We start from the raw sequence: 27,680 nt of genomic DNA, 5'->3' as shown, positions 1-27,680 counted from the left end.
AGAATTAAAAAAAAAAAAATCTTGGGATGGTAGAGATTTTGTTAAACAAGATTAAAGGAAAAAAAAAAACTCAAAAGCTACAAAGAAGTCAAAGATGGGACCACATAAAAAGTTTAAACTTCTATATGAATAAAAACACCATAAGTGAAATTAAAAGACAAGTGAGAAGAAATTAGGTGAAAAATATGTGTAATGCATATAACAAAGGATTAACTACTGTAAACTACTGTATATCTGAAGAATTCCTGCTAACCAATAAGAAAAAAAAAAGAAAAAGACAACACTGAAGGGAAAAAAATGGTCAAAGACATGAACAGGCAACATCCAGAAGGAATATGAATGCCCATTAACCATATGTCTGCACAAAAGTTAGGTTACAGACTCATCTAAAGCCTGATAAGCTATATTTTAGATGATTAAGAAATTAATTTTTTCAAAACCAAAAGAAATTATAAATATACATTCATCTGATGTCAGAATGAGAAAAGCCCTTCTAAATTTAAAACCTAACAAAAACAAAGAAAAATAAATTTTATATACTTTAAAAAACCCCTAGTACTGCAAAAATTAATGAAGTAGAAAATGGCAAAAATATTAACAAATATAATAACTTATTTATGTACTTTAAATATAGAAAGCATTATCTAAATCAATATAGAAATTCTTAGATCTATACAAGCAAGACTGGAGAAAAAAATGCAAACAGTTAAAACAATGTGAAAACCATGAAACCTTGCTTATACTTGGGTGGGGGGAAGGAAGTCAAAACAATGAGATGACATTTTTCACACATGAAATTGATAAAGGTATAAAAAAATGAGAATGCCCAATACTGTCAGAGGTACAGGGCACCTGATGTTCTCCTATTTACCTTACAGGTGGAATTTTTAATGACATGAGAAGAGTTGTGACTTGTTAAATGAGGAAAAAAGATATAAAATATACACAGTATGATCTCAACCATATTTTAAAATAATAGCTAAGTTTTATGGACACTTTCTTCTCTGCCAGACACTGAACTAAGACTGTCTACAGGTTATTGGTGCATTGGTGCACTTCATATTTACAATAACCCTGAGTTAGACACTTTATTATCCTCATTTTATGGAGAAACTGCGACAAGAGAGACCAAGTCATGGAGCCAAGGTTTCAACCCAGATACATCCGCTCTAGTCTGCGGGTGTAACTACTAGTACAATGGACAGGGGGAAATAAAGCAAACTCCTAAGAGTTGAATATACTCCTCTTACTTCCTATTTTGTCATGGATATTCCATTATTTTACTTCTAAATACAATGCTGCTTTCAAAAGGTCAATAATCACAACAGTGACAACAGCATCCTTGAAATGCTACAATTTCAGGTGCTGATGACAAAAGAAACTTTATAGATCATAATCCAGGGGATTTAAAAAAAATTTTTAAGCAAAGGAACGCTTTTCTAAGTGAAATTGTATATGGACCTACAATATGAGAAACAAATTAAAGCAGCATTTTATTCTGTTAGTGTATTTGAAAAGCTCAAATTTATAATATTTACAGTGAAACTCTTCTGATGAACACAAACTCTAAGTTCTGGAAGACTGGGACAAATCTGTTTTGTTTATTGCCCAGTATAAAAAAAAAAAAAACACCTGATTCACAGAGGTTAGCAGTTACAAATAAGTCTTTGTCATTCTTTTAAAAATAGCACATTATTGCTATCTAAGGATTTATTACACCTGTCCAGAAGTCCAAGTAGAAAAATTCTAAGTTAAATCTCTAATAATATCAATGAGAATATGTGGTAACCACAAATATTTTGGTAAAACAAATATGAAACTTAAAATATATACTAATCTGACATCAAGACATTATATACACAAAACAGTCACATTTACTGCACAATGCAATGAAAGGTGTTTATAGGAGTAAATTTGTTCCTATAATCTTACATGAACAAATAAGCAGTGGTCTGAATTTTTAAAAGAACAATATAAAGCTACAATTTTTCCAATCAACAGAATTTTTAGAAATTCAAGTACATGCACAAAGAAAGCAAGAAATGTCATTATAAGAATTGTTACCTGGCTGTTGGCATTATGGATAATTTTAGTTTTTTTCATTTTGTTTATTTTTCCTCAAATATCTTAAATACATTGCCTTTTCCTTCTTTTTTTTTTTAATGTTTCATTTAAAAATAGTTATAAATCACAGGAATTTGCAAAAAACTATACAGGAAGGACCCAATGGCCCTTCACCTAACTTCCTTCAATGGTAATATCTTACATACTTCTATGCAAGATCACAACCAGGAGACTGACCATGGTACAATCCACAGAGTTTATTAATATCTTCAGCACTTTTACATTCATGCGTGTGTTCTATGCAATTTTATCACATTTGACACTTGTAGCTTTGAGTAACAACAGCTAAGATACAGAACAGTTCCCTCCCCACAAAGCTCCCTCATGCTGTCTCCTTAACCACACCTTCCCCCATTCCTAACTCCTGGCAACAACTAATCTATTCTTCATCTCTATCATTTTGTTATCTCAATAATGTGATATAAACGCAACTGTATAGAATGTAACCTTTAACGACTGACTTTTTTTTTTAACCTAGATAACCTGGCAGTACAAATCAGCAGTCTCATTTGTTAAAATTTAGCATGATATAACATTTGAATGTGTATCAGTGTTTGAAGTGAAGTGGAAATCGCTCAGTTGTGCCCAACTCTTTGCAACCCCATGGACTGCAGTCTGCCAGACTCTGTTCATGGAATTCTCCAAGCCATAATACTGGAGTGGGAAACCGTTCCCTTTCTCCAGGGGATTTTCCCAAAATAGGGATCGAACCCAGGTCTCCCGCATTGCAGGTAGAAATAGGTGGCTTCTTACTGTCTGAGCCACCAGAGAAATCCAAGAATACTGGAGTGGGTAGCCTATCCCTTCTCCAGCAGATGTCTCCAACCCAGACATCAAACTGGATTCCTGCAGTGCAGGTGGATTCTTTTCCAGCTGAGCTACGAGGGAAGCCCTGGTTTACAACGTTTACAGTGTTTTAAAGTTTACAATGGTAAAAATGTGACTCAAATGCTTATGAAATCCTTGTTGTACTACCATAAAACTAGGATTCTGGGGAATGAATTCTTTAAATTAATAATCTGGTACAAATCTAGTGCAATCTAGTACAAACACAGTACAGAAGAGAAACCCATGGCACAGTGCTTCTAAGTCTTATCTATGTTTACAAGAACACGTGGCTTACAAGAATGCCTGGCTGTGCATTTTTCTGGCCAGCCTCTAGATTCCAGTCCTTTCCTGACCCAGGTAAGTTTCTGTTACGTGACAATATGACTGTTTGCTTCCCCCCCACAGAACGGTCACCATTTTTGCCTTTCCACATATTTAGAATTCTTTCAAATCAGCCAGGAAATGAATCCCTCTCAAATTCTTGGTTCTGGAGATTTACCTACACCACACCCCAGGCCTAACTCACAAGTCTCTAAGTCCTTATGAATCAACGCCTCTCTCTGAAAGGAATACCCCACCCTAGTACAAATTCAAACTAACTCTTTTCCCCTCCCCTCTATACCTCCAGGTACTTAGATTCACCTTATGTTTCTTCTCTCAGCTATTCTGTTAGGTCTTCCTGATCCTCACCCCACTAGGAATCTGTTCACTAACTAGGTGTGACAAAAGCCGTTATCTTTACAAGTTTAGGCTTAGAAAGCAAACACTCCAGGGACTTACTTCTTGAACATCATGCCTTCATAGTAATGTCCTTGCTCTTCCAGAAAGATCACTCTCAATAAGTAAAAGCTAAAACACTAAACTAGGCATTTTTGACACACAGATGAAAAAAAAAAAAAAGCATAGATGTGTGTATATTTTTTAAAATTTGGCTCATATTGGTATCACTGTATCACTATCAGATTAAATGGAATTTAAAGTAGAGGTAAAGAGGGACTTCCCTGACAGTCCAGTTAAGACTGAGCTCCCACTGCAGGGAGCACCAGTTTGATTCCTGGCTGGGAAACTAAGATCCCACAAGCTGCATAGCAAAAAATTTAAAAATAAAGTAGTGGTAAAGAGCCAGATTGCCTGGGTAAAAATGTGATCTCTGCCACTGTATTTTTAAATCAAGTTTCATTTACCTTCTGCGTAAGGTTACCTTCAATTACCTTTCATTTACCACCTCAATCTTCTCATCTGTAAAATGGTGAAAAAAGTGCCTCACAAGACAGTTTTAAGAATTAAATAACATATGTAAAGCATTCAGAACACTGCCTAGCATTATCCAAGTATTAACAATTATCTCTAACACATGGCAATCCAGGTTCACCTCTTTTGTGATATCTATTCCACTTACACTCTGATGTTCATACTGCTTCTGAAATTTCCATCCCAAGAAACAATGGTCACATAAGAATCTGTGTTTTCTTTATTAAATTCATCTTGATCAAAACTAACTAGCAGAACAAATTTTCTCTTACACAGAAGCAGTTACTATCAACATTCCACCAAACATGAATGTAAGCACTTAAAAGTATAGTGGTGATGGAAAGAATGCTAGCAAAGAGTAAAGTACAGATCAGAACACAGAATATGGCAGCTTTATGTTTAAAAAACTGGGAGACTACTATGTCATATTTATGCTTGTATACACATAAGAAGGCTCTACAAAGTTTAATGTCTGATTAAGGAAAGGAAGAAGTACAAGCCTGGGAGAAGGATTATGAAAGGGGTGATTCACTGTATATACTTTAGTATCTTTCAAATTTAAAGCAGTGAATATATTATTTATGTGTGTGTTAGTTGCTCTGTCATGTCTGACTCTTTGCAATCCCACCGACTGTAGCCTGCCAGGCTCCTCTGTCCATGAAATCCTCCAGGCAAGAATACTGGAGTGAGTAGCCATTCCCTTCTCCAGAGGATCTTCCCAACGCAGAGATCAAACCCGGGTCTCCTGCACTGCAGGCAGATTACTATCTGGGCCACCAGGGAAGCCCATATTATCTATATAAGAACCTAATTTTAAAAATGGAGGTGGCGGGTGGTGGTCCGTCTAAACATGTACTCTGAAAGCTAGTCTTCTAGTCCCAAGTTGCCACTAACTCTGTTACCCTGGGCAAGTCATTTACCTGTGAGTATAGCTGGACCAAGCCAGGGACAGCAAAGATTTCTAGGTTCTAATCTAATTTCAAAAATGTATCTCAAAGAGGAGGGTAGTAAATAGATGGTACTATCTTTAAGATATGAGGGGGTACTAGTTCAACATGTTGCAAAGTAAGGCAACTTTTTGAGAACATGAACTGTCAAGCTTATTAATCTTTCAAGATTATTTCTGTCTTACATAAAAGTTCTTCTTAGAAGAAGGGGTCTAATGCAACTTACAGGAAACACCTTTAAAGAATATTCTGCACATTATTTTGTGTCTCTTGCCATACCTTTGGAGCTGTTTAAATGGATTTTATTAAGTTTTGTGTTTTTTTTAACATGGACCATTTTAAAAAATATTAATTGAATTTGTTACAATACTGCTTCTGTTTTATGCTTTGGTTTTTCGACCCCAAGGCATGTGGGACTTTGCTCCCTGATCAAGGGATTGAACCCATGCCCCCTGCACTGGAAGGCGAAGTCTTAACCACTAGACTACCAGGGAAATCTCTGGACTTTAAGTTTTCATACTAAAGTCTTTATACTATGCCATGGAGTGAGCAATAAAGTGCATGTGTGCATGCTCAGTTACTAAGTTGTATCTAACTCTTCATGACCTCATGGACTGCAGTCTAACAGGCTCCTCTGTCCATATTAGATTTTCTAGGCAATAATACTGGGTTGCTATTTTCTTCTCCAAGGGATCCTCCCAACCCAGGGATCAAACCAGCATCTCCTGTCTCCTGCACTGGCAGGATTCTTTACCACTGAACCACCTGGGAAGCCCCAGCAACAAAATACACTAGAACAATTTACATCTAAAATATAACAAGAAACTTATATCATAAAGGCATTTATGATGAGACACTGCAAAAAAATAATCATTCCACCTCCAGTCAATAACAGCTGTAACTGAGTGCATACTTTATTCCAAGTATCATCCATTTATTCATTCCGTGTATCCTTTTTAATCCTACCATTCATATGGCAATGTAGGTTTTAATATCCCCATATAAAAGGAGAAGCGACTATGGCTCCATGAAGATGACAACTAGCCTGAGGTCATAGTCTAACAAGTGAACAGCTAGGAGTCCACCAAAAATCTTTGGATCTGAGTTCAGTGCACTCTAGACAAGGATTAGCTGGCAGGCTGGTGCAGACTTGCAATGATGTTTTTTTAGTAATTTAAATATAAATTAGGAAAAATAAAAAGAAAGTAAACTTTTCAATAAAGCTAACTGATTCAATTTAAAGGTCTTTCATGCTGAGATTCAGCTCTAATTATTTGAATTAAAATATCCTCACTTAAAATGACAGTGAGTGTAGACAGTGCATCTCTTTTGCCTCCTGCATTAGTAGGTGGGTTCTTTACCACTAGGAAGAAGCCTGGCACGTCTCTTGCAGCCTCCCAATTTGGGGGGGAATACTTCTGAAATCCAAAAAATTGGGGAACTACTTCCTTAGATAATGATGCCTCCCAAAATAACAGAGGACTTCAGTCACACACACACACACACACACACCTCAAGACTCTCTCATTAATCTCTATTTTACTTGGATTGGGACATTGAAGGATTGAGAAATGGGAGTAAAGTGAGTTTCAGCAATCCAAAATTATATGAGTTAATGTAGGGTTTGGGCAGAGAACTTTCCTCAGGATTTGTTTCACTGGTTGATTTTTCTCATTCTTTATCTTCAATTCTACTCACTCAAACCTGGGCTCAAACTTTCTGTTCCTAAAATAGTCACATTCTTTACTACTACTGCTAACTGGCAATCAATACTTAAGTCAAATAATAAGAGCTACTACTTGAGGCCTCCAATAATTTGCTTTTATTTAAAGCCTTTTTCACTCTGACAAAATAAAAACTTTCAGTTAGGTCTAGTCTACTACTTCCAAAAGAAAATTGGTCTATAAATCAGACTCAAGCAAATTTCCAAATTTATCTATCTCCATGTATATAGATAGATATAGTGTGTATATATATATATATATATATATATATATATATATATACACACACACATATGGCTTTGCAGGTAGTTTACAAACAAGTTGGTCAAACTAGATAAATTTCTTGAATTTTACTGTATACATGGCAAATAAGCTACTTATTTCTCTTATTAGCATGTCTTATTTCTTACCTCTTTTGGTGAGCGAATTTAAAATAGTCTATGTACACAGCTACACAAATATTAGTTTCAGTCACAACATATTAAATTCACATTTAAAATCATAAAGAGATCCAGATTTTTCAGTCTTACACATAAACTTTTAATCTCACTTGATGCTATTTATATTATTTTATGGTGCCTTATTAAAATGAAATCAGAGCACAAAAACCTGTATCTCGCAGGACACATAACTGAAAATATTTAAAATCTGTACTTACTACATGACTCAAACCACTCTTCTTAAAAGGAGAGCCAATTTTAAGAACTTAAACATGCAGTCTGGATAACATAAATCACTCTTTCCATGCCCAAAACTTAAAAGATCTAGTAAAATTTATTACACACTATAATGTATCCAAAAGCTAAAACTGGTAATAATTCTGCTTAAATTCCATGTTAATCTAATATCAAAACTTATTTTATTCTCTTTTCAAACACCTGATATATACTGCTGCACAGTCTTTTCATTATATACTTATTCAGCTAACTTTGGGTGCAAGGTACTCTAAGTATAAAAGTCCTTTCCAATGGATAGTGAAAATAATATACAAATGTTTACATAAAATACACTCAGTGGTCCTCAAAAGGGTATCTGAGAGTCTGTTACATCTATTAACTTGGTTCAAAATACCCAACAACAAATGTAAACTTTTTGTCACTTTGTTGTATTTTAACTGTTAACTGGTATCTACATTTTAAACACATTGTATCTAATGTGGCAATAATAACTATTTTCCCACTAAAAAGTTACAGATGAGAAAGAGTACCTGGCTCACTAAGAACATTAAGTGGAAAAGATCCTCAGCCTGGAGCTTGTAAATAGTAACAAGACAAACTCCAAAGCTAGGTTGTTCATATAATCACCAATATGTAGGTCAAAATAACTAGTGAGCTATATACATACTGTCTGCCTAGTAAGTTACAGATCAACAGGAGAGGAAGAAACTGCTCAAACGTGACTACCGCTAACAAACTGAAAATATTAGGCATAGTATGTCTCTATTAACAGTGCAACCTGTATAACCTTTTACTTTTGCTACTTTTTAAAAAGGAACCCTCCTCAAAAAAAGGAAAAAAAAAGAGCCGCCCCTTTAAAGATGTAAATTCCTCTTTTTTTTTCAAAGTAATTTGCCTAGGAAAATCTAACGTATAAAATAAACTGTAACAGATAAATCAACTACAACATGCTTAAAAACCTAAGATTATCAGTAAAACAAACCAATCCCTCCAGTTTAGCAATCTATGTATTTTTAATCTTCGGTGGGTATTTCATTATAATAACCGTCAACGTTTAAAAGTCACCCTTATTCCCCAAACAACGTCATTACACAAGACATATTTTACTGAAATTAAGCTGAAACTAGACCCAAACTCAGGTCACCAGGCACCCTGAAATATACGAGGGGGAATCCAAGAAATCAGATATGTTGAGTGCCGGTATCTTCTTCCAGAGTAGGGTCAAATTCGTGTTTGCCCGCAAATGTCACTGTCTCAAGAAGTCTGCAAAATTCCCATCAGCGCTCCAGAGTACAAAGAGGCCTGACCACGGAAACACCTGTCCTAGCACCGGGAAGACATTGGGAAATGCAACCTCCGAGCCCACGCCGGCCGCACAGCCTAGGGCAGCAGCGGCGACCCCGGACGAGGGGTGGACACTGACCTCACGGCTCCCTCGGGCAGGGTCCCGCACCCCCGACCCGCCTCCCGGGGCGAGAACCAGGAAATCTGTCATGCCGGCCGGGACCCACCCTCCATGAACCCCACTCGCCCCTTCCCAGCCTCCCCAACTGCTCCCGGTACGCTCCGGCCTCCCCGGCTGCACTCTGCCACCTCATCCCTCCCTCCTCGTCGGTCTCGCGGCACCGCCACCTCAGCCCCGGCGGCCTGCACTCCGGCCGCCCCCCACCCCGGGCCGCCGCTCCCCCCCGGCCCCGGCCGCGGCCCCCTGCCCGGCTCCCGGCGCCGTCGGTCCCTTCGCGGCCCGGTCCCCGCCGCCCCCCCAGGCCCGAGCTCCCGCCGCGCGCTCCCCACCCCCAGCCTCCGCCCTCGCCCCGCTCGGCCGCTCCCGGCCCGCTCCCCCCAGCCGGGCTACCTGGAGGCAAGGGCGGCGGAGCACTTCACCCAGGGCCCCAGGTCGCAGAGGGCCCGGTGCTCTGGGTCCCGCTCCTTCTCTCGCTCCACGTGGTAGGCGTAGATGGAGAGCAGGATCCCGGCGGCGCACACTGCATACCGGGCCACCCGCTCCCAACGCGGCACCGACACTCTCAGCAGGACGGGCGCCGCCATCTTCCCCCCTCCGCCGCCGCCGCCGCCGCCGCCGCCTCCTTCACCGCCGCCGCCGCCGCCGCCTCCCTCCGCCTCCACCTCAGCCGCCGCCGCCCGTCGGGGCCCGACCCAGCCGCTGCCGCTACCGCCACCGCCTCCGCCGCCGCCGCCACGGCCGCCGCCGCCGCCTCGCCCCATTGGCTCGACCGCCTCCTCCGGGCCCCGCCCCCACAGGCGCGCGGCCCAACCGCCCCGAAAGGAGAGAGCCCGACCGGGCTGGGAAGGCGCGCGCGGGCGCGGAGGGAGGGGGCGGAGCGCGCAACCGCCCGAGAGGCCGGCCGGCGGGCGGAGCCAGAGGCGGTGCGGCGCGCGCAGCGGGCGGGGCCGAAGAAGGGGCGGGGCCATGAGGTGGGGGCGGGGCTTTGGGGCGGGAGGGGCGGGGCGAGCAGGGGTGGGGAGGGGCGAGCAGGGGTCGGGTGGGGCGAGCTGGGGCGGGGCGAGCAGGGGTTGGGTGGCGCGGGCGGGTCGTATAGGGCTGGGTGCGAGCAATAAATTTCAAAGATATCAACGTGTGTGACTGGATAAGCCCTTGGCCCCACCTCCTGGGGGTCTAATCAATGGCCATACTTTCCGCCTTTTTTTGTCCATCACTTGATATTTTCTCACCCAATCCAAATTAACCTTGGCCATTGGCCAGAACTCCAGAGCCAAGCTCTACAGCCACGCTTACATTCCCTAATGTTCTCCATCACCACCTCCAAGCACTTCGTATTCAACAAGTGCAAACTGAACTATTTTTTAAAATTATTTCTGAATGCCTTGCTTCCCTGTGAGCTGAATTTGAGATGGCTTAACTAAAGAAGTCTGAGAGCCGAAGAATTGATGCTTTTGAACTGTGGTGCTGGAGAAGACTTTTGAGAGTCCCTTGGACTGCAAAGAGATCAAACCAGTGAATCCTAAGGAAAATCAACCTTGAATATTCATTGGAAGGACTGATGCTGAAGCTGAAGCTCCAATACTTTGGCCTCCTGATGCGAAGAACCGACTCATTGGAAAAGACCCTGATGCTGGGAAAGATTGAAGGCAGGAAAAGAAGGGGATGACAGGATGAGATGGTTGGATTGTGTCACTGACTCGATGGATATGATTTTGAGCAAGCTCTGGGAGTTTCTGATGGAAAGGGAAGCCTGTGTGCTGCAGTCCATGGGGTCCCAAAGAGTCAGACAGGACTGAGTAACTGAACTGAACTGAAAACATAGAAAACAATAGTTCCTACATCAAATGTTGTTGTCAGAATTACATACAGGTTAAGAACTTGAGAACAAGATGGCAGGGGTGGGGAAAGTCGCCAGCATTCATGAGCTACTGAACAACAACATACTTCATATAATACAGTAAAATATAAAAATGAACTAAAAAATTAGGATGAAGAAAAAGCCTATTCAAAATATGAGGAAAGACCAGGAGTAAGAACATAGACAAGCAGGCCATAGAGTATCATATAATAATTTAAAACTGAGCCACAAATCTGGCTCTGAGCTTCCTGGTAGCCAAAACTAAAAGAAAAACACATGTATGTTATTCTCACTGTCTCTGAGAAACATATTGTTCTGCTAGCTTTTTCCTGGTTGTAACTGCAAGGAGATCCAACCAGTCCATCCTAAAGGAAATCAGTCCTAAATATTCATTGGAAGGACTGATGTTGAAGGTGAAGCTCCAATACTTTGGCCACCTGATGGGAAGAGCTGACTCATTTGAAAAGACCCTGTTGCTGGGAGAGATTGAAGGTGGAAGTAGAAGGGGATGACAGAGGACGAGATGGTTGGATGGCATCACCGACTCAATGGACATGAGTTTGAGTAAACTCCGAAAGTTGGTGATGAACAGGGAGGCCTGGCATGCTGCAGTCCATGGGGTCGCAAAGAGTTGGACACAACTGAGTGACTGAACTGAACTGAACTGTCCAAGAGATTTGTTTTATATAGGGATTTTGACTAACTGATGTCCTTGTATTATGTATTAATCAGTAACAAACTTCCCCAAAGTTAGTAACTTGAAGAAAGTGAAGTGAAATTCACTCAGTCATGTCCTACTCTTTGCAACCCCATGGACTGTAGCCTGCCAGACTCCTCTGTCCATGAAATTCTCCAGGCAAGAATACTGGAGTGGGTAGCCATTCCCTTCTCCAAGGGATCTTCCTGACCCAGGGATTGAACTCAAGATCTCCTGCATCGCAGGCAGATTCTTTACCAGCTGAGCTACCAGGGAAGCCCAAAATAAAGGAAAATACCTCTTATTTCCTCATAGTTCCTGTGGGTCAGGAATTGTTTAGCTGGATTCCCTGGCTTAGGGTCTCTCACAAGGATGCCATCAGGATGTTCGCTGGGACTGCAGGCATCTCAAGGCAAGAGAATTCTATTTCAAGCTCACTCACATGGCTGTTGACTGGATTCATGAGTTTCTGGCCACTTGCATTTCTCCATAAGAAGCTGCTAACTTCCCTTAGAGCAAGGGATAAGAGAGAGAGAGAGAAATGGAAGTCATAGTCTTTTTTGTAACCTACTCTCAGAAGAGACAGCCCACCACTTTTACATATTATATTACTTATATAACCAAAGTGTCCTTGGATGAATGAATGGATAAAGGAGATGTGGTAAGTATCTACTATGGAATATTATTCAGCCACAAAAAAGAAGGAAATCCTCCCATTTGAGACAACATGGACAAACCTTGAGGGCATTATGCTAAGTGAAATAAATCAGAGAAAGTCAACTACAGTTGACCCTTGAATAAGGCAGGGTTTAGGGGCACTGACCCCAACACAAAGTCAAAAATCCACACATAACTTTACAGTTAGCCTTCCATATCTGAGGTTTCACCGCCACAGATTCAACCGAGGATTGTGTAGAACTGTATATGTATGTATTGAAAAAAATCCACATACAAATGGACCTGTATAGTTCAAACCTGTATTGTTCAAGGGTCAACTGTACTATATAATCTCACGCATGGAAAATAAAAAAGCTGAAATCATAGAAACATTTATTGATGGTTGGCAGGGGCTGGCAGGTAGAGAAAATGGGGAGATGCTGGTCAAAGGGCATAAACTTCCAATTATAAGATGAATTAGTTCTGGAGCTCTAATGTACAGAATGGAATCTGTAGTTAATAATATGTATTGTATATGTGAAAATTGCTTAGAGAGTTGCTAAATCTTAAATGCTCTCATTTCCTCCCTCCAGGCAAAGGTAATTAGATACGGTGGTGGATGCATTAACTAATCTTACTGTGGTAATCATTTCACAATATATACATGTATCAAATCATGTTGTTTATCCTAAACTTAGCACAATGTTACATGTCAATTATATCTCAGTAAAACTGGGGTGGGGGGGAAGCCCCTAGGTCCAGTCTACACTGAATGGAAGGGCATTACGCAAAGGCATGAATACGGGGAGACAGATCACTGGGATCATCTTAAAGCCTGCCTGCCACAGTCCTCAAAAAGATCACCACTCTAACTCTCTGGTGGTTTTCATATAACTGAATGCACTCATTCTCCTGGTAGCCCCTCTCCTTCAGGATTCCTCTACTCAATGAGATCTATTGACTATCTGGCTTCTTTGATTCATCATTATGTCTGAGAGGTTTATCCATGTTATTGTACACAGCTGTATAATAGTCTATTATACGACTAACCACAATTGATGGACATTTGGCCAGTTTTTAGCCATAATGAGTAAAGCTGCTACAAACATTTTGTAAATGTCTTTTGGTGGCTATATGCACTCTTGTCTATTGAGAATACATCCAGGCGTGGAATTAGAGTCAGACAGTGTTAGTAAATATTGTGTAGGTTAATTCATGTCCTCTGAAGAGGTGATGCCAAGGTGGAATCAGATGTGTAAGAGATATTTACAGAAGGCGATGTCTCTGAAGGATAAAAGGGTCAGGGAAGAAGAGCAGGCATGGAGAGCCTCCAGATCACAGGGCAGGTCTGTCCACTGTGAAAGTTCTGCAGTCTTAGCCAGGCTAACAGGGAGCAAGGCCGGAGTGACCCAGATCTAGTGATCCTGCCAGGCACAGTCATTGGCTGGGAGCAGCCTAGGGAGAGCACGGGCTCGGCATGAATGCTGTGATGGATCCAAAGGTGTGGAGCAAGGGAACCTGTTGCTTGTTCTTGCTCCCCACTGCTGTAGCAAGGGCCCCAGTAAAGCATTGCTTGAGAATTTCCCTGATGGTACAGTGGTAAGAATCTGCCTGCCAATGAGGGGATACAGGTTTGACCCCTAGTCAGGGAAGATTCCACAGACCACAGAGCAACTAAGCCTCATGTGCTACAACTACTGAGCCTGTGCTCTAGAACCTGAAAGCCGAAACTACTGAGCCCATGGGCTGAAACTACTGAAGCCCATGCACCCAGAGCCCATGCTCCACAACAAACTAAGCCACCGCAGTGAGAAACACGTGCTCAAAAGCGAAGAATAGCCCTCACTCTCCACAACTAGGGAAAGCCCGTGTGCAGCAACAAAGACACAGCGCAACCAAAGTAATAATAATAAATTTGTTTTAAAGACTTACTTTAAAAAAAAGCAAAACAAAAACCAAAGGGGTGTCAGCTGGAGGCTACTGGCCATCTAGCCTCTTTGCAGCAGATTCTCTTGAAGGGAGACTGACTGAATTGACCTAGGCAGTATTTACTAATACTGTATGACTCTAATTCCATTCCTGGATATATTCTCAATAGACATGAGTGCATACAGCCACCCAAAGACATTTACAGAATGTTCTTGGCAGCTTTACCAGGGCCACCACACTGTTAAAAAGTTTTCCAAAGTGGTTGTACCAATTTAAACTATTAGCAAAGAATGAGAGTTCTGGGTACTCCACATCCTCACCAACCCTCAGCAAGTTCAGTGCCTAAAGTTTTAGAAAATGTGGTTCTCTAGAGGGATCGTGGTGGTTTTTAAATTGCCTGTCCCTGAAGACCAATGAATCTGAGCACCTTTCACATGCTTATTGATTACCTAGATTTTTCTCTTTTTCGAAGTGCCTATTTAAGCCTTGTTCGCTCTTTAAAAAATGGGTTTTCTTTTTCTTATTGGTTTATACAAGGTCTTTATACTTTCTGGATACAAATCTTTGTCAATATGTGTATTGGAGATATTGTTTCCAATACTTTGGCTTGCCCTTTTCCCCTGTTAATGGTGTTTTTCGCCTAATAATCAAAGAGACTTCTTTGAATTCCTCATACACATTCTACTATCTTCACCTTGGAGCTTTCATACTCTTAACTGACGCACTACTTAGATATTTTTTTTTTCTCTTGGAAGACTTTCCCATTTCTATTGTCATAATTGGGACTCTGGTGACACAAACCCAGCTCATCAGGCTGGGGATTCAAACCCCATCAAGACTCTCTCTGTCCACTTTCAGCTCTATGTGTCAATTTTGTGCTCTCAGGCCAGTTTTCTGCCTATAGAAGAAAAAATGGTCCCATTGTTTCTCCATTTGCACCTTCCGCCCCCCCCCCCCCCCACCAGGAAAGGACTGCCTTTCCTCCTTTAAATTCAACTTTGAAAATTCTGATGAGGGACTTCTCTGGTTCAGAATTCATCTTCCAATGCAGGGGACACAGGTTCGATCCCTGGTCAAGGAACTAAAATATCCCACATGTGGTAGGGCAACTAAGCCTGCTCGGTACAACTGGAGAAGCCCACACACTGCAACAAAGACTCAGCCCTGGCTAAATAAATACATAAAATAAGATAAAATCCTGATGAAGAATTCAGACAGCTCAACCAGACTCGGATCACTCACGAGCCCTGTGGCTAGAAAGAAAGAGTGCTGGAGACCTTAGCCCCCAACAGCCCTAGAAGAGAGTCTATGAAAACCTGTTCTCCCAAAAACACAAGAAAGTGCTGTTCCCAGAAGCAGGAAAGGGTGGCTGGGCAGACCCAGCAGGAGGAAGCTACTGTGGGGAGTTGGGTGAGGCTGTCACTGTTGGAGGCTCACCGGGAAGAGCCCTTGTCTCTGTACAGAAGAAGCTCCTCTGTCTCGTAAGTGGTTCATCAACCTTTCTATAGTGCCGAGTGGTAACTGACCTTCTATGCTTGATGGGCACAACTCTGGGAGGTCACTTTGTGCCAGTCCAAATATGTAAGCTTCAAAACTTGTATATAGGGAATTCCATGATGGTCCAGTGGTTAGGACACTGTGCTTCCACTGCCAAGGCCCAGGTTCCATTCTTGGTTGAGGAACTAAGATCCTGCAAGCCACATGATGCAGCCAAAAAAAAAAACCACCACACTGTACACAGATGGAAACCATATCAATACATTGTTGGGTGTAGCCTTTCAGAAAACAGTTTGGCAATTTCTCGAAATGTTAAACATAGCTACTAGTTACTATGTGACCCCAGAACTCCACTCCTGGATATATTCCCAAGAGAACTGAAAACATAGGTCCACACAAAAGCTTGTCCATGAGTGTTCATAGCAGCATTATTCATAATAGCCAAAAATGCCCATCAACTGATAAATGAATAAACAAAATGTCTCATACAATGGAGTATTGGTATTCAATCATAAAAAGGAATGAAATACTGACATATGCTACAATATGGATGAACTTTGAAAACATTATGCAAAGTGAAAGACCCAGATATAAAAGCCTAGTATTGTATCACTCCTTTTATTTATTTTAAATTATAGTTGCTAATGGGCTTCCCAGGTGGCACAGTGGTTAAGAACCTGCCTACAATGCAGGAGACACAGGAGATGCAGGTTTGATCTCTGGGTCAGGAAGATCCCCTGGAGGAGGAAATGGCAACCACTCCAGGATTCTTGCCTGGAAAATCCCGTGGACAGAGGAGCCTGGCAGGCTACAGTCTCTGGGGTCACAAAGAGTCAGACACGACTTAGCGACTGAGCACGAACGTACACATAGTTGCTAATACAGTATTATATGTTACAGGTGTGCAATATAGTGATTGACAATTTTTAAAGGTCATACTCCACTTAAAATTATTATTAAATGTTGCCTATAGTCCCTGTGTTATGCAATATATTCTTCAAGCTCATTTTTGTATCATTCCTTTTATGTGTTTTTAACATTTTAATTATGCATTTATTCATTGGGTTCACTGGGTCTTTGTTGTGGCACACAAGCTTAGTTGCCCTGTGGCATGTGGAATCTTCCTGGGCCAGGGACTGAAACTATGTCCCTTGCATTGGCAGGCAGATTTTTAACCACTGGACCACTAGGAAAGTCCTATATCATTCCTTTCAAATGAAATGTCTAGAACAAGCAAATCCCTAGAGAGAGAAAATAGATTACTTGTAGCTAAGAGCTGGGGTGATGGAAAATGTGAGTGATTGCTAATGGGTACAAGGTTTCTTTTTGGGGTAATCTAACATTCTGGAACTAGAATGGTGGAAGCACAGCTCTATGAATAAAACCACTCTAAAAGGGTAAACTTTATGGTATGTAAATTATATCTCAGTAAACCTTGTTTTTAAAAGATGTACACAGAGCTCCTGTGTTATAAGTGCTGACTTAATGTCTGCCTCTACCAACTGCAAATTCTGTGGGGAAGGTGCCTGGATCTTCTGTATTCCCAGCAGTAGGAGGTAGTACCTAGAACAACAATGGGCTTCCCAGGTATCACCAGTGGTAAAGAACCCACATGCCAAGGAGACTTGAGTTCGATCCCAGGGTCAGAAAGATCCCCTGGAGAAGGAAATGGCAACCCACTCCAGTATTCTTGCCTGGAAAGTCCCATGGACAAGAGGATCCTGGCAGGCTACAATCCATGGCGTCGCAAAGAGTCGGACACAACTGACCACTCACGTATTGTGTTGTGTTCTGGCACAATAACATGTGCTTAAGAATTATTTGGTTAATGGGTTACTGAATGAATGGGACCAGCTTAAATACCACCTCATTCTGGAAACTTCTCCCCCTCTGTGCTCCCAAAGAGCCACCCACAATTCTCTTTCATGAAAGGACAGACTCAGGTTGGAAGGAGTCTCTAGTTTATCATTACAATTTCTGGAGCCAGCATCCCATGCCATATGCCCTTCAGACACTACAGTTACAGCACTTCATTTTTAGGGCTGGTTTTAAGGTCTCTTTCATCCACACCTGGAAATCTGTCTTCCTATTGAGTTCGGCTATGCATTTAAGCTTTTTTTCTTTCCTTTTTTTTCTCCTAAGCTCTCCTATTTATTTTTTTGTTTTTGTTTTTGGCTTATGAGATTTTAGCTCCCCAACCAGAGATCAAACCCAGGTCCTGGGCAGAGTCCTAACCACTGGACCATCAGGGAATGCCCTCAGCTTTTTTCCTTAGAAGGTTTTATCTTATGTTTCTGTATTTTCTATGTTGGCTTAATTCATCATACCAGAACCAGAAATCCCAGAAGATTTCTACAAGCTTGTTCATGACCCCAAACTTGCTCTGCTGGGTTACAACACTGTATATTTTCCGTCCAAGTTTTGAGAAAGGTCACAGCAAGAATACCTGTCCAAGTGTCCAAGTGTTTTTTTTTTATTATTATTTTTATTTTTAAAACAATTTTATTTATTTATGGCCATACTGGATCTTCATTTTTACACACGGGCTTTCTCTTAGTTGCAGCGAGTGGGGACCACTTTCTAGTTGCCGTGCATGGGCTTCTAATTGCAGTGGCCTCTCCCACTGCAGAGTATGGGCTCCAGGACACACAGGCTTCAGCAGCGGTGGCAGATGGGCTCAGTAGTTGTGGTTCCTGGGCTCTAGAGAACAGGTTCAACAGTTGTGGTGCCCAGGCTTAGCTGCCCCAGGGCATGTGGGATCATCCTGGATCAGGGGTCAAACCTGTCTCCTGCATTGGCAGGTGGGTCTTTCACCACTGAGCCACCAGAGAAGCCCTGGGACAGTTCTCTCTCGGGAGGCAGGATCATCTCACGGGGTCCTGGCACTGTGCTGAGACCCCTGTTAGGTCAGGTCAGCCTGTCCAAGTTTTGAGAAAGGTCACAGCAAGGATACCAAGGGACCCTTTAGGTGTGGCAGTAGCTGACTAGAAATCTTTTTTTTTTTGGTTGTGCCCCACAGCTTTTGGGTCTTAGCTCCCCGACCAAAGATCCAGCCTGTGCCTTCATGAGTGAAAGCACAGAGGCCTAGCCACTGGATCACCAGGGGATTCCCTAAGAATCTTTTTATAGCAGAGTCTGTGAAATCCCAGGCCTCTCAGTGTCCTTCGGGAAAATCCCACTCACAGTGAATATCCTATTGAGATCAGATGGATGTGCCATTTTTCTTTCAACGGATAATGGATTCTGATATCATTTCATTATTGCTGGTACAGAGGAAATGCTCTTTCTTAAACACTGGGTGAAGGGCTTCCCTGGTGGTCCAGTGGTTAAGACTTCATCTTCCAACATAGGGATAGGGGTTCAAACCCTGGCTGGGGAGCTAAAATACCGCATGCCTCATGGCTGAAAAACCAGAACACAAGCAACAGAAACTATATTGTAACAAATTCAATAGAGACTTTAAAAATCATTCACATAAAAAAAATATTAAAAAAAATAAAATAAATACTGGATGAGGAGTGGACGAGGAAACATGCTATGTGCACAGATGAGATGCCGACCCACCAAAGATGCCGTCCTCTAAGCACACATCTACATGCCCAGCACTGTGCTGGCTTCTTGATATATTATATATTTTCATAAGCTCTATGCAAGGTCGGTATCATTATCCGCAGTTTCCATGAGAAAGAAGTAAGTCTCAGAGGGCTAAGTTCCGGGCCCAATTACTGTAAGAGGTAAACCTTCAATTAGTACCTATGCCCATCTGGTTTACGTGTTCCCACCTTTCCACCAGGCGATGTGGCTTCCTTCTGAGAAAGCGTCTCTCAATTTGACATGGAAGCTCTTTTTTGCCCCCCAGAATGGATGGATTATTCACCAACCCTCCTCTTCCATCTACTCTCTGCATGTAACCAAGTTTCTAGGTCTTTTCCCGCTCCTGCTTCACTGTAAGAAACAATATAGCCCTGTGATATGAGGTAGGCTGGAGTGCTGGGTAAGTTGCCTCAGTCGTGTCTGACTCTTGGCGACCCCATGGACTGTAGCCCACCAGACTCCTCTGTCCGTGGGATTCTCCAGGCAAGGATACTGGAGTGGGTTGCCATGCTCTCCTCTAGGGGTTCTTCCAAGAACACATGTCTCCTGTGTCTCCTACACTGCAAGCTAATTCTTTACCACTGGGCCACAGAGGGTACCGCTGAGCTACTGGGGAAGCCCCATGGTAGGCAGGACCCAGGATTAAATGCTGAACTCTGCTGAAATCCCGTCTGCTCATTGCTATCCCAGACACCGCCCTGGGGCACCCTGAGGCCCCCGTGATGAGATCCTTCCTTCCAAGATCCATGAACCCCAGGATGGCCACCCTGACCACCCAGTCTAAGCATGGTCCCAGAGCTCCAGTAGGAACCCTGATGTTGGTGACTTGCCCCTCCCCTGCCATCTTCTTCTCAAGTCCTTAACCTGTATGTAATTCTGACGGCCACATTTGATGTAGGAACTGTTGTTATCTATGTTTTACAGATAAGGAAACTGAGGCTCAGAGAAGCTAAATAAACTGCCAAAAATCACATAGCTAATAAGTTGCCGAACTGGGATTCAAGCTCCAGCAGGCTGGCTTCCTGATCTGCTCTTAGCTCCTGTGCTATGAGCTAATACACATACAGAGAATTAAGGCTTCTTTTTCCTTAGCATTTACCACTATAAGACATAATATGTGAGCTTCCCAGGTGGTGCTAGTGGTAAAGAACCCGCCTGCCAGTGCAGGAGACCTAAGAGACGTGTTCGATCCCTGGGTCGGGAAGATCCCTTGGAGGAGGGCATGGCAACTCACTCCAATATTCTCACTTGGAGAATCCCGTGGACAGAGAAGCATGGCAGGTTATAGCCCATAGGTTCGCACAGAGTTGGACACGACTGAAGAGACTTACCACGCACACAACACATGACATAATGTGTATTATTTTTAAAAAATCTTTTTTATGTCAGTCTCTCCCACTAGAATATAAGGCCCCCAAAGGCAGACATCTTCTGCTTTGTCAACTGCTGCATCAGCATCTCAGACAGGACCTGACCACAGAGGAGGTATATGCAGTAAGTATGCATTTGGAATGAACAAATCAATGTACGAGCATGAAAAAATGTTAGCTATATTTGCACAAGCTACCAGCCTGCAGCAAATATCTTTTTCCAAATAAAAAAGAAGTTCTCCCCACCAGAGATTACTTTTTTTTCACCACCTGGGAACAAAAGGCAAAAACTCAAGAAAGCCTTTACCATAGCATCTGACCTTTCTGCCTTTGGCATACCTCTCTCAAGTCCTGTTTTCCCAAGGATGTCAGTGTCCTTGTAGATGGCCACGCAACTCCCCTGACTAGTTGTCCCATATCTTCCTCAACTGTGATGACCTTTGCTGCCATTCCACCTCAACTGCCCACAGGAGTGGTCCTTGTTGTCCTTTTGAATGGCCAGGTTTCTGACATCTCAAACACCTATATTCTGCCCTTTGTTCTTCCCTGTTATGGCAGATTGCTTTTTCCAAGATGGCGGCAAAAAGATCTCCCACCTGACAAGCTCTTCTGCAACGTGATATTGGCCCTGCTCCCATCCAGAGTTTGGGGTGATGTTCCTTCCTCTTAAATCGGAGAGAGTCTAACTGGCAAAAATGATGCTCTGTATCTTTTGAAACCAGATCATGAACCCACTTCTCCATGGTCTTCTTGAGGTGCTTGTTGGTTGAAGCCAGTCACCATGCTGTGAGGAAGCCCAAGCCACACAGAGAGGCCAATAGCCTCAGGTCTCAACTGACCGCCAACATCAGTCACCAGACACGGGACTGAAGAAGCCTTTCTGATAACTCCAGCCCCAGCCATAGCAACAGCATCAGAGACCCACATGCGAACCACCTAACTGAATCCAGTCGTAAAAAAAAAAAAAAAAAGAGATTATTGTGTTAAGCCTCTAAAGTTTTCAAGTGATATATTATGAAGTAAGAATAATTGAAACACTCTTCTCTCCTTCTAGCTCTTCGATTCTTTCACTCACCAAACCTAGTCTCTCCGTAGAGGCCTGCTGTGTCTTAATCAATGTTTTCTGCATAGTCCCAGCACGAGACAGGTTGGGACATCTCCTTGATCTTCATGCCAATTTCAAGACCAGTTTTTCATCCTGCTGGGTTAACCTGTATATCTGTGTATTCTTCTACATTCTATCACCTTGAATACTCAATCTATGTGACTGTAGAAAGCCCTGGCTTTACAGGATCCTTCTCTAAGAATTTCTGAGATTCTTCAAGGGGGATCATGTGCCACCCATAAAGAGATGAGTTCATTTCTCATAAGCCACACTGCAGTCAGCACTGAAGCCAAATACAAGTTGCACCTGACCCTTCTTACACACTACACCACACTTTCTCTTCTTCTTCTTCTTCTTTTTTTTTTTTTTGGCTGCATCACGCCTCTTGTGGGATCTTAGTTCCTTGACCAGGGTTGGAAGCCTCACCCCCTGCAGTGGAAGCACGGAGTCTTAACCTCCAGACCACCAACAGGTTTCCACACACTTCTCTTCTTGCATGTTTTCTACACTCTATGAGGATGAGAACACGTTTGAGCTAATCAACGTGCATGCTTTCGGTTTAAAGGAAAACATAATAAATAAACTCATGCCAATTTGCCAAATTCCTAGTGGGACTGAAATCCAGCCCCTCTAAAAGTGAGTTCCCTTACCGAGTCTGTGACTAATCTCTCTCCAAAACTTAACCCCCTTTCTTGTCCCCTCTGACCTCAATTCTCTGCTAATTGAACACTCATCAGAGTCAGATGATAAGAATGAAAGTGTTAGTCACTCAGTCATGTCTGACTCTTGGTGACCCCATGGACTTTAGTCTGCCAAGCTCCTCTGTTCATGGAATTCTCCAGACAAGAATATTGGAGTGGGTGGCCATCTCCTTCTTCAGGGGGTCTTCCTGACCCAGGGATTGAACTCAGGTCTCCCACACTGAAGGCAGATTTCTTACCTTCTGAGTGAGCCACCAGGGAAACCCGATGACAAGAATGGCAATTGTCAATAACATCGTTAATGTGCTAAAATTGCTCTTATAGATATCATCTTAATGTACAAACTAGGGTTGGTTCTCCAGAACAAGATAACCTAATGGGCCCCAAGACACAGACCACTTGGCCGGAGATATCCTGACTTCCAAAGATACTATCAAGAAATGTCACAGAAAGCAACCAACTGAGCCAGCTTTATTTGTGAAACAAGGAAATAAAGGCTTACTTGTCTTAAAAAAGGAAAGACAGAAAGAAAGAAATCTTGCAGAAGATTGGTGTAGCCACAAAGGAAAGCAGTATGGAGGAGTCCTTTAAAAACTAAATATAGAGTTACCATATGATCCAGCAATCCCACTCCTGGGCATATTTCCAGAAATGATGAAAACTTTAATTCAAAAAGATACATGCACACCAATGTTCATCACAGCACTGTTTACAAAAGCCAAGACAAACAATCAAAGTGCCCATCAATAGATGATTAATTTTTTAAAAAAATAGATGATTGGTTTAAGAAGATGTCACACACACACACACACACACACACAGGAATATTACTCAGCCATAAAAATGAACGAAAGACTGCCATGTGCAGCATGTGGATGGATATAGAGAATATACTAACTGAAGTAAGTCAGACAGAGATGCATATTATATGATATTACTTATATGTAGAATATAAAAAACAATACAAATACAAATGGAAGCAGACTCAGACATCGAAAACAAACATATGGTTGGTTACCAAAGCGGGGAAGATGGGGGAGGGATAAATTAGGAGAATGAGATTAAGAAATATAAACTATTATAAATGAAGTAGATAAGTAACAAGCATTTACTGTGTAGCAGTGGGATCTGTATTCAGTATCTCATAATAACCTATAGTGGAAAATAACCTGATATATATATATGTATTATATATATATATATAAAATAACCTGATATATATATAAATATAACTCAGTCATTTTGCTATATACCTGAAACTAACACAATACTGTAGATCAACTATACATCAGTTTTTATAATGTCACAGAAATGTCACAAGATGATGATTAATTCCAGCCTCTTTGTTTTTCCCCTTTAAAAAATCCCCAGTCTCAAAGCCCAGGATGGAGTGGATCTGAGGCTTGTCTCCCATGTCCTTGCTTGTTGCCCTGTAACTGCAGTCATTCCTTACTTTACTGCAAACTTCCATGGGCAGTTTGGCTTTCTGCATAAGCCCTTTGCTCGGTTTCAGGATTAGGTGTTAAAAAACAGTTGCCTTCAACGATAACTCTATAAGTGTTCATCATTTTGTATATTTTAAAACTTCCTAATTAGAGGTTTTCCAAGATACTCTGTGACACTCAACAATTCAGAAGAATCTCAAGAATAAATCATTCAAAAATAATTAACTAAAAGTGTGAATGTGTTAGTTGCTCAGTCATGTCCAACTCTTTGTGACCCCATGGACTGTAGTCCACCAGGCTCCTCTGTTCACAGGGATTCTCCAGACAAGAATACTGGAGTGGATTGCCATTCCCTTCTCCAAGGAGTCTTCCCAACCCAGGGATCGAACCTGGGTCTCCTGCATTGCAGGCAGATTCCTTACCATCTGAGCCACCAGGGAAGTCCTACAAAAGGCTTTACCCTCTCATAATTTAAATTGGCAAGCTTTTCTTGCTGGTATAGAAAATTTTTTTTTTAAAGAGGCCTCTATGTGTTAGGAACAAGGTTTCTAGCAATCTTTTAGCTGTGAGTCACACACAGCACAAGGTAAACCTTCTGTTTTATATAAGAAATACATTTCACAAAAGCATATTGAACAAAGACATTTTTTTAATTTTTATTTATTTAGTTAGTTTTGGCTTAGTTGCTCTGTGGCATGTAAGATCTTAGTTCCCTGACCAGGGACTGAATCCACGTTCCTTGCATTGGTAGGCAGATTCTCAACCCCTGGATGACCAGGAAAGCCCCAAAGGCACATTATAAACATCAGGTGAATTGGTCTGGGGTAAGGGGAGAAAGGCAGTATTGCATGGGTCAAACACATGGATTGGAATCATAGCTCTAACTTCTCAAGCTGGGTGTACCTGAAAAGGTACATAACCTCCCTCTGCCTCAGAATCTCCATCTATAAAACAGGGATAGTGGGACTTCTCTGGTGGTCCAGTGGTTAAGACACCATACACCCACTCCCTGGTGGGGGGACTAGGATCCCACAAGCTGTGTGGCTCAGCCTAAAAAAAAAATAAAATGGAAATATGGATAGCAATACTACCTGCCTAAAAAGGTTTGGGGAGGATCAAATGTATGGTGCCCGGCACATAGTAAGTGCCCAACAAATACTAACCGGGTGTGTATGTGCTAGGTTGCTTCCGTTGTATCCGACTCTGTGGGCCCTATGAACTGCAGCCTGCCAGGCTCCTCTGTCCTTGGGATTCTCCAGGCAAGAAAAATGGAGTGGGTTGCCTGTGCCCTCCTCCAGGGGATCTTCCCGACCCAGGGATCGAACCCACATCTCTTAGATCTACCTGCATTGGAAGGTGGGGTTTTTTTGACACTGGCACCACCTGGGAAGCCCAGGTGCTACCTATTGTCATCTTAATCCTCATCTCTATGGATAAAAGAAAAATAAAGCATTCGGTGAAATTTAATTCTTCCAGAAATGATGGCTTAAAATACACTGCTATTTGAAAACTAAAATTATCATTTTGGGTAAGTGCTATCCAAAATCTAGCTGATCTATATTTCAATAACTCTATGGAACACATAAATTTGTGCAGTTACTTAGAAGAACATTGAATGACTTTTTTTTGGATCACACCGAAGTTCTCGTGAGATCTTAGCTCCCTGATCAGGGATTGAACACGTGCCCCTGGCAGTGAAAGCTAACCACTGGACCACCAGGGAATTCCCTTAACAACTAATATAAAGTTCAGATTCCTAGGCTTTGCTTCTCAGTTTCCCAGCAGAGACCTCGGAATGTATATCTTTGTCAAATCCCCTAGGTGATCCTTACAATCAGGTAAATTCAGGGAGTTATATTGATTGAAGGGTTAGTGATTGCATGATTTTCCTGGAGAGGCTAATTAGGAAGGCCTACCTTGAATATTCTCCAAGTTAAATGATGTTGGCCACAGAGCAGCTGCTTTCAAATTCTAATATGCTTAAGAAGCACCTAGAGAGGGATTTCCCTGGTGGTCCAGTGGCTAAGACTCTTTGCTCCCAATGCAAGGGGCCCAGGATCCATCCTTGGTCAGAGAACTAGATCTCATGGGCTGCAACCAGAAGGCTCCATGTGTTGCCACTAAAGATCCTGTGTGCTGCAACTAAGACCTGGCATAGCCAAATTAATAAAAAAAAATTTTTTTAAGAGAAAATAAAAACAGAACCACCTGGAGAGTTGTTTAAAATTCAGATTCCTGATCCTACCACCAAGAGAATCAGATTCAGAGATCTGGGTGGCACACAGGAATCTACTTTTTTTTCAACCAGCCCTTCCCTTCCAGGGCTAGTCTTTGAGAAGAACTCTGGTCATTCACGTGCTAGAGAGAAGTCAGACATGTTTTAAAAGAAAAAGTATGACTTTGCTGTGTAATTTGAATCTCTCAGACCTCATCAACGTGTGCAAACAAAGTTATGCTAAATTATAACTTAGCCTTGTGGATTGTGAATGCCAGATGAGTGTGCAATAACCAGTTCTCCTAGCTATACCTGAAGATTAAAAAAGGTGTCTTTATGTATGCATGTGTTGTCTTTTTATTCACGGCACTGACAGCTCAAATCTCAGCTCTATGACTTAATAAGGTGGGGGGGGGGGGGGTGGCAAGTTACTGTTACTTATCTATCGCTACATCACAAATTATCCCAAAACAGTGGCTTAAAACAGCAATAATCATTTTGTTATATTTCACAGTTTTTATGGGTTGGGAGTTTGAGAAGGACCTGGTTGGCTTAGCGTCTCCCCATGTGGTTGAAATCAGAAAATGTTTAAAAGAGGAGCAGCAGGGGGAAGCAGCAGCAGGAGCTGGCTGGTACCTCTCACTCTCCCTCTTCATGTCGTTTCATGAACTCTCTCTGAGGTCACTCCATGTGGGTTAGTCTGAGCTTCCCCACAACATGGTGGCCTCAAACCACTCCTTCTATGGCAGCTCAGGGCTCCAGGATAAGTGTTCCAGTAAACAAGTTGAAAAGCACACCGCCTTTTGTGATCTAGCCTGAGAAGTCATGCTACCTCATTTTGGCTGCATTCTGAAATTCATTGTTTATTTCCATTTTATATCTATATAAGGAGAACCCCCATGGACAGAGGAGCCTTCCATGGGGTCGCAAATAGTTGGACACCACTGAGTGACTAAGCACAGTATATACTATATATATATATAGTTTCAGGTATATATATATGTATATATTTGATGTATACATACATCAAATATATATATACATACATCAAATAGATATATTTATCTACTTGTTTTTTAAAAGAACAAACTTTTTCATGTCTTTACTTAACAGCAAATGATACAAGAAGATGACATAAAGAGAGGGAGAAAGGAGCAGAAAATAGGGGAATTAGAAAGAGGGGGAAAGAGGAGCAGGATGAATTGGGAGATTGGGATTGACACTTATACAGTATTGATGCTATGTATAAAATAATAAAACTGAGAACCTACTGGACAGCACAGGGAACTCTACTCCGTGCTCTGTGGTGACCTAAACGGGAAGGAAATCCAAAAAGAGGGGACATATGTATACGCATAACTGGGTACGGTAGAACCCAGTTGTAAAGCAGTTATGTTGTTGTTCAGTTTCCCAGTCGTGTCCGACTCTTTGCGACCCCATGGCTACCTACCAGGCTCCGCCGTCCATGGGATTTTCCAGGCAAGAATACTGAAGTGGGTTGCCATTTCCTTCTTCAGGGGATCTTCCCAACCCAGGGATCGAACCTGGGTCTCCTGCATTGCCGACAGACACTTTACCGTCTGAGCCACCAGTATA

At 42.1% G+C, this 27,680-nt stretch overlaps 1 protein-coding gene across 1 annotated transcript in view; it reads right to left on the bottom strand.

The window, feature by feature from the left end:
• The window catches only part of VKORC1L1 (vitamin K epoxide reductase complex subunit 1 like 1), a 55,565-nt gene extending 45,837 nt beyond the window's left edge, over positions 1 to 9,728 (bottom strand). The window contains exon 1 of the mRNA XM_043914874.1: positions 9,407 to 9,728. Within this exon, the coding sequence (XP_043770809.1) occupies positions 9,407 to 9,600 (194 nt within the window). The 5' untranslated portion in view covers positions 9,601 to 9,728. The remainder of the gene's footprint in view (positions 1 to 9,406) is intronic.
• Positions 9,729 to 27,680: the final 17,952 nt, after the last annotated feature.

This window comes from Cervus elaphus, chromosome 10 (assembly GCF_910594005.1).
Source record: "Cervus elaphus chromosome 10, mCerEla1.1, whole genome shotgun sequence".
Taxonomy (NCBI): domain Eukaryota; kingdom Metazoa; phylum Chordata; class Mammalia; order Artiodactyla; family Cervidae; genus Cervus; species Cervus elaphus.
This window is presented reverse-complemented; position numbering and strand designations above follow the sequence as displayed.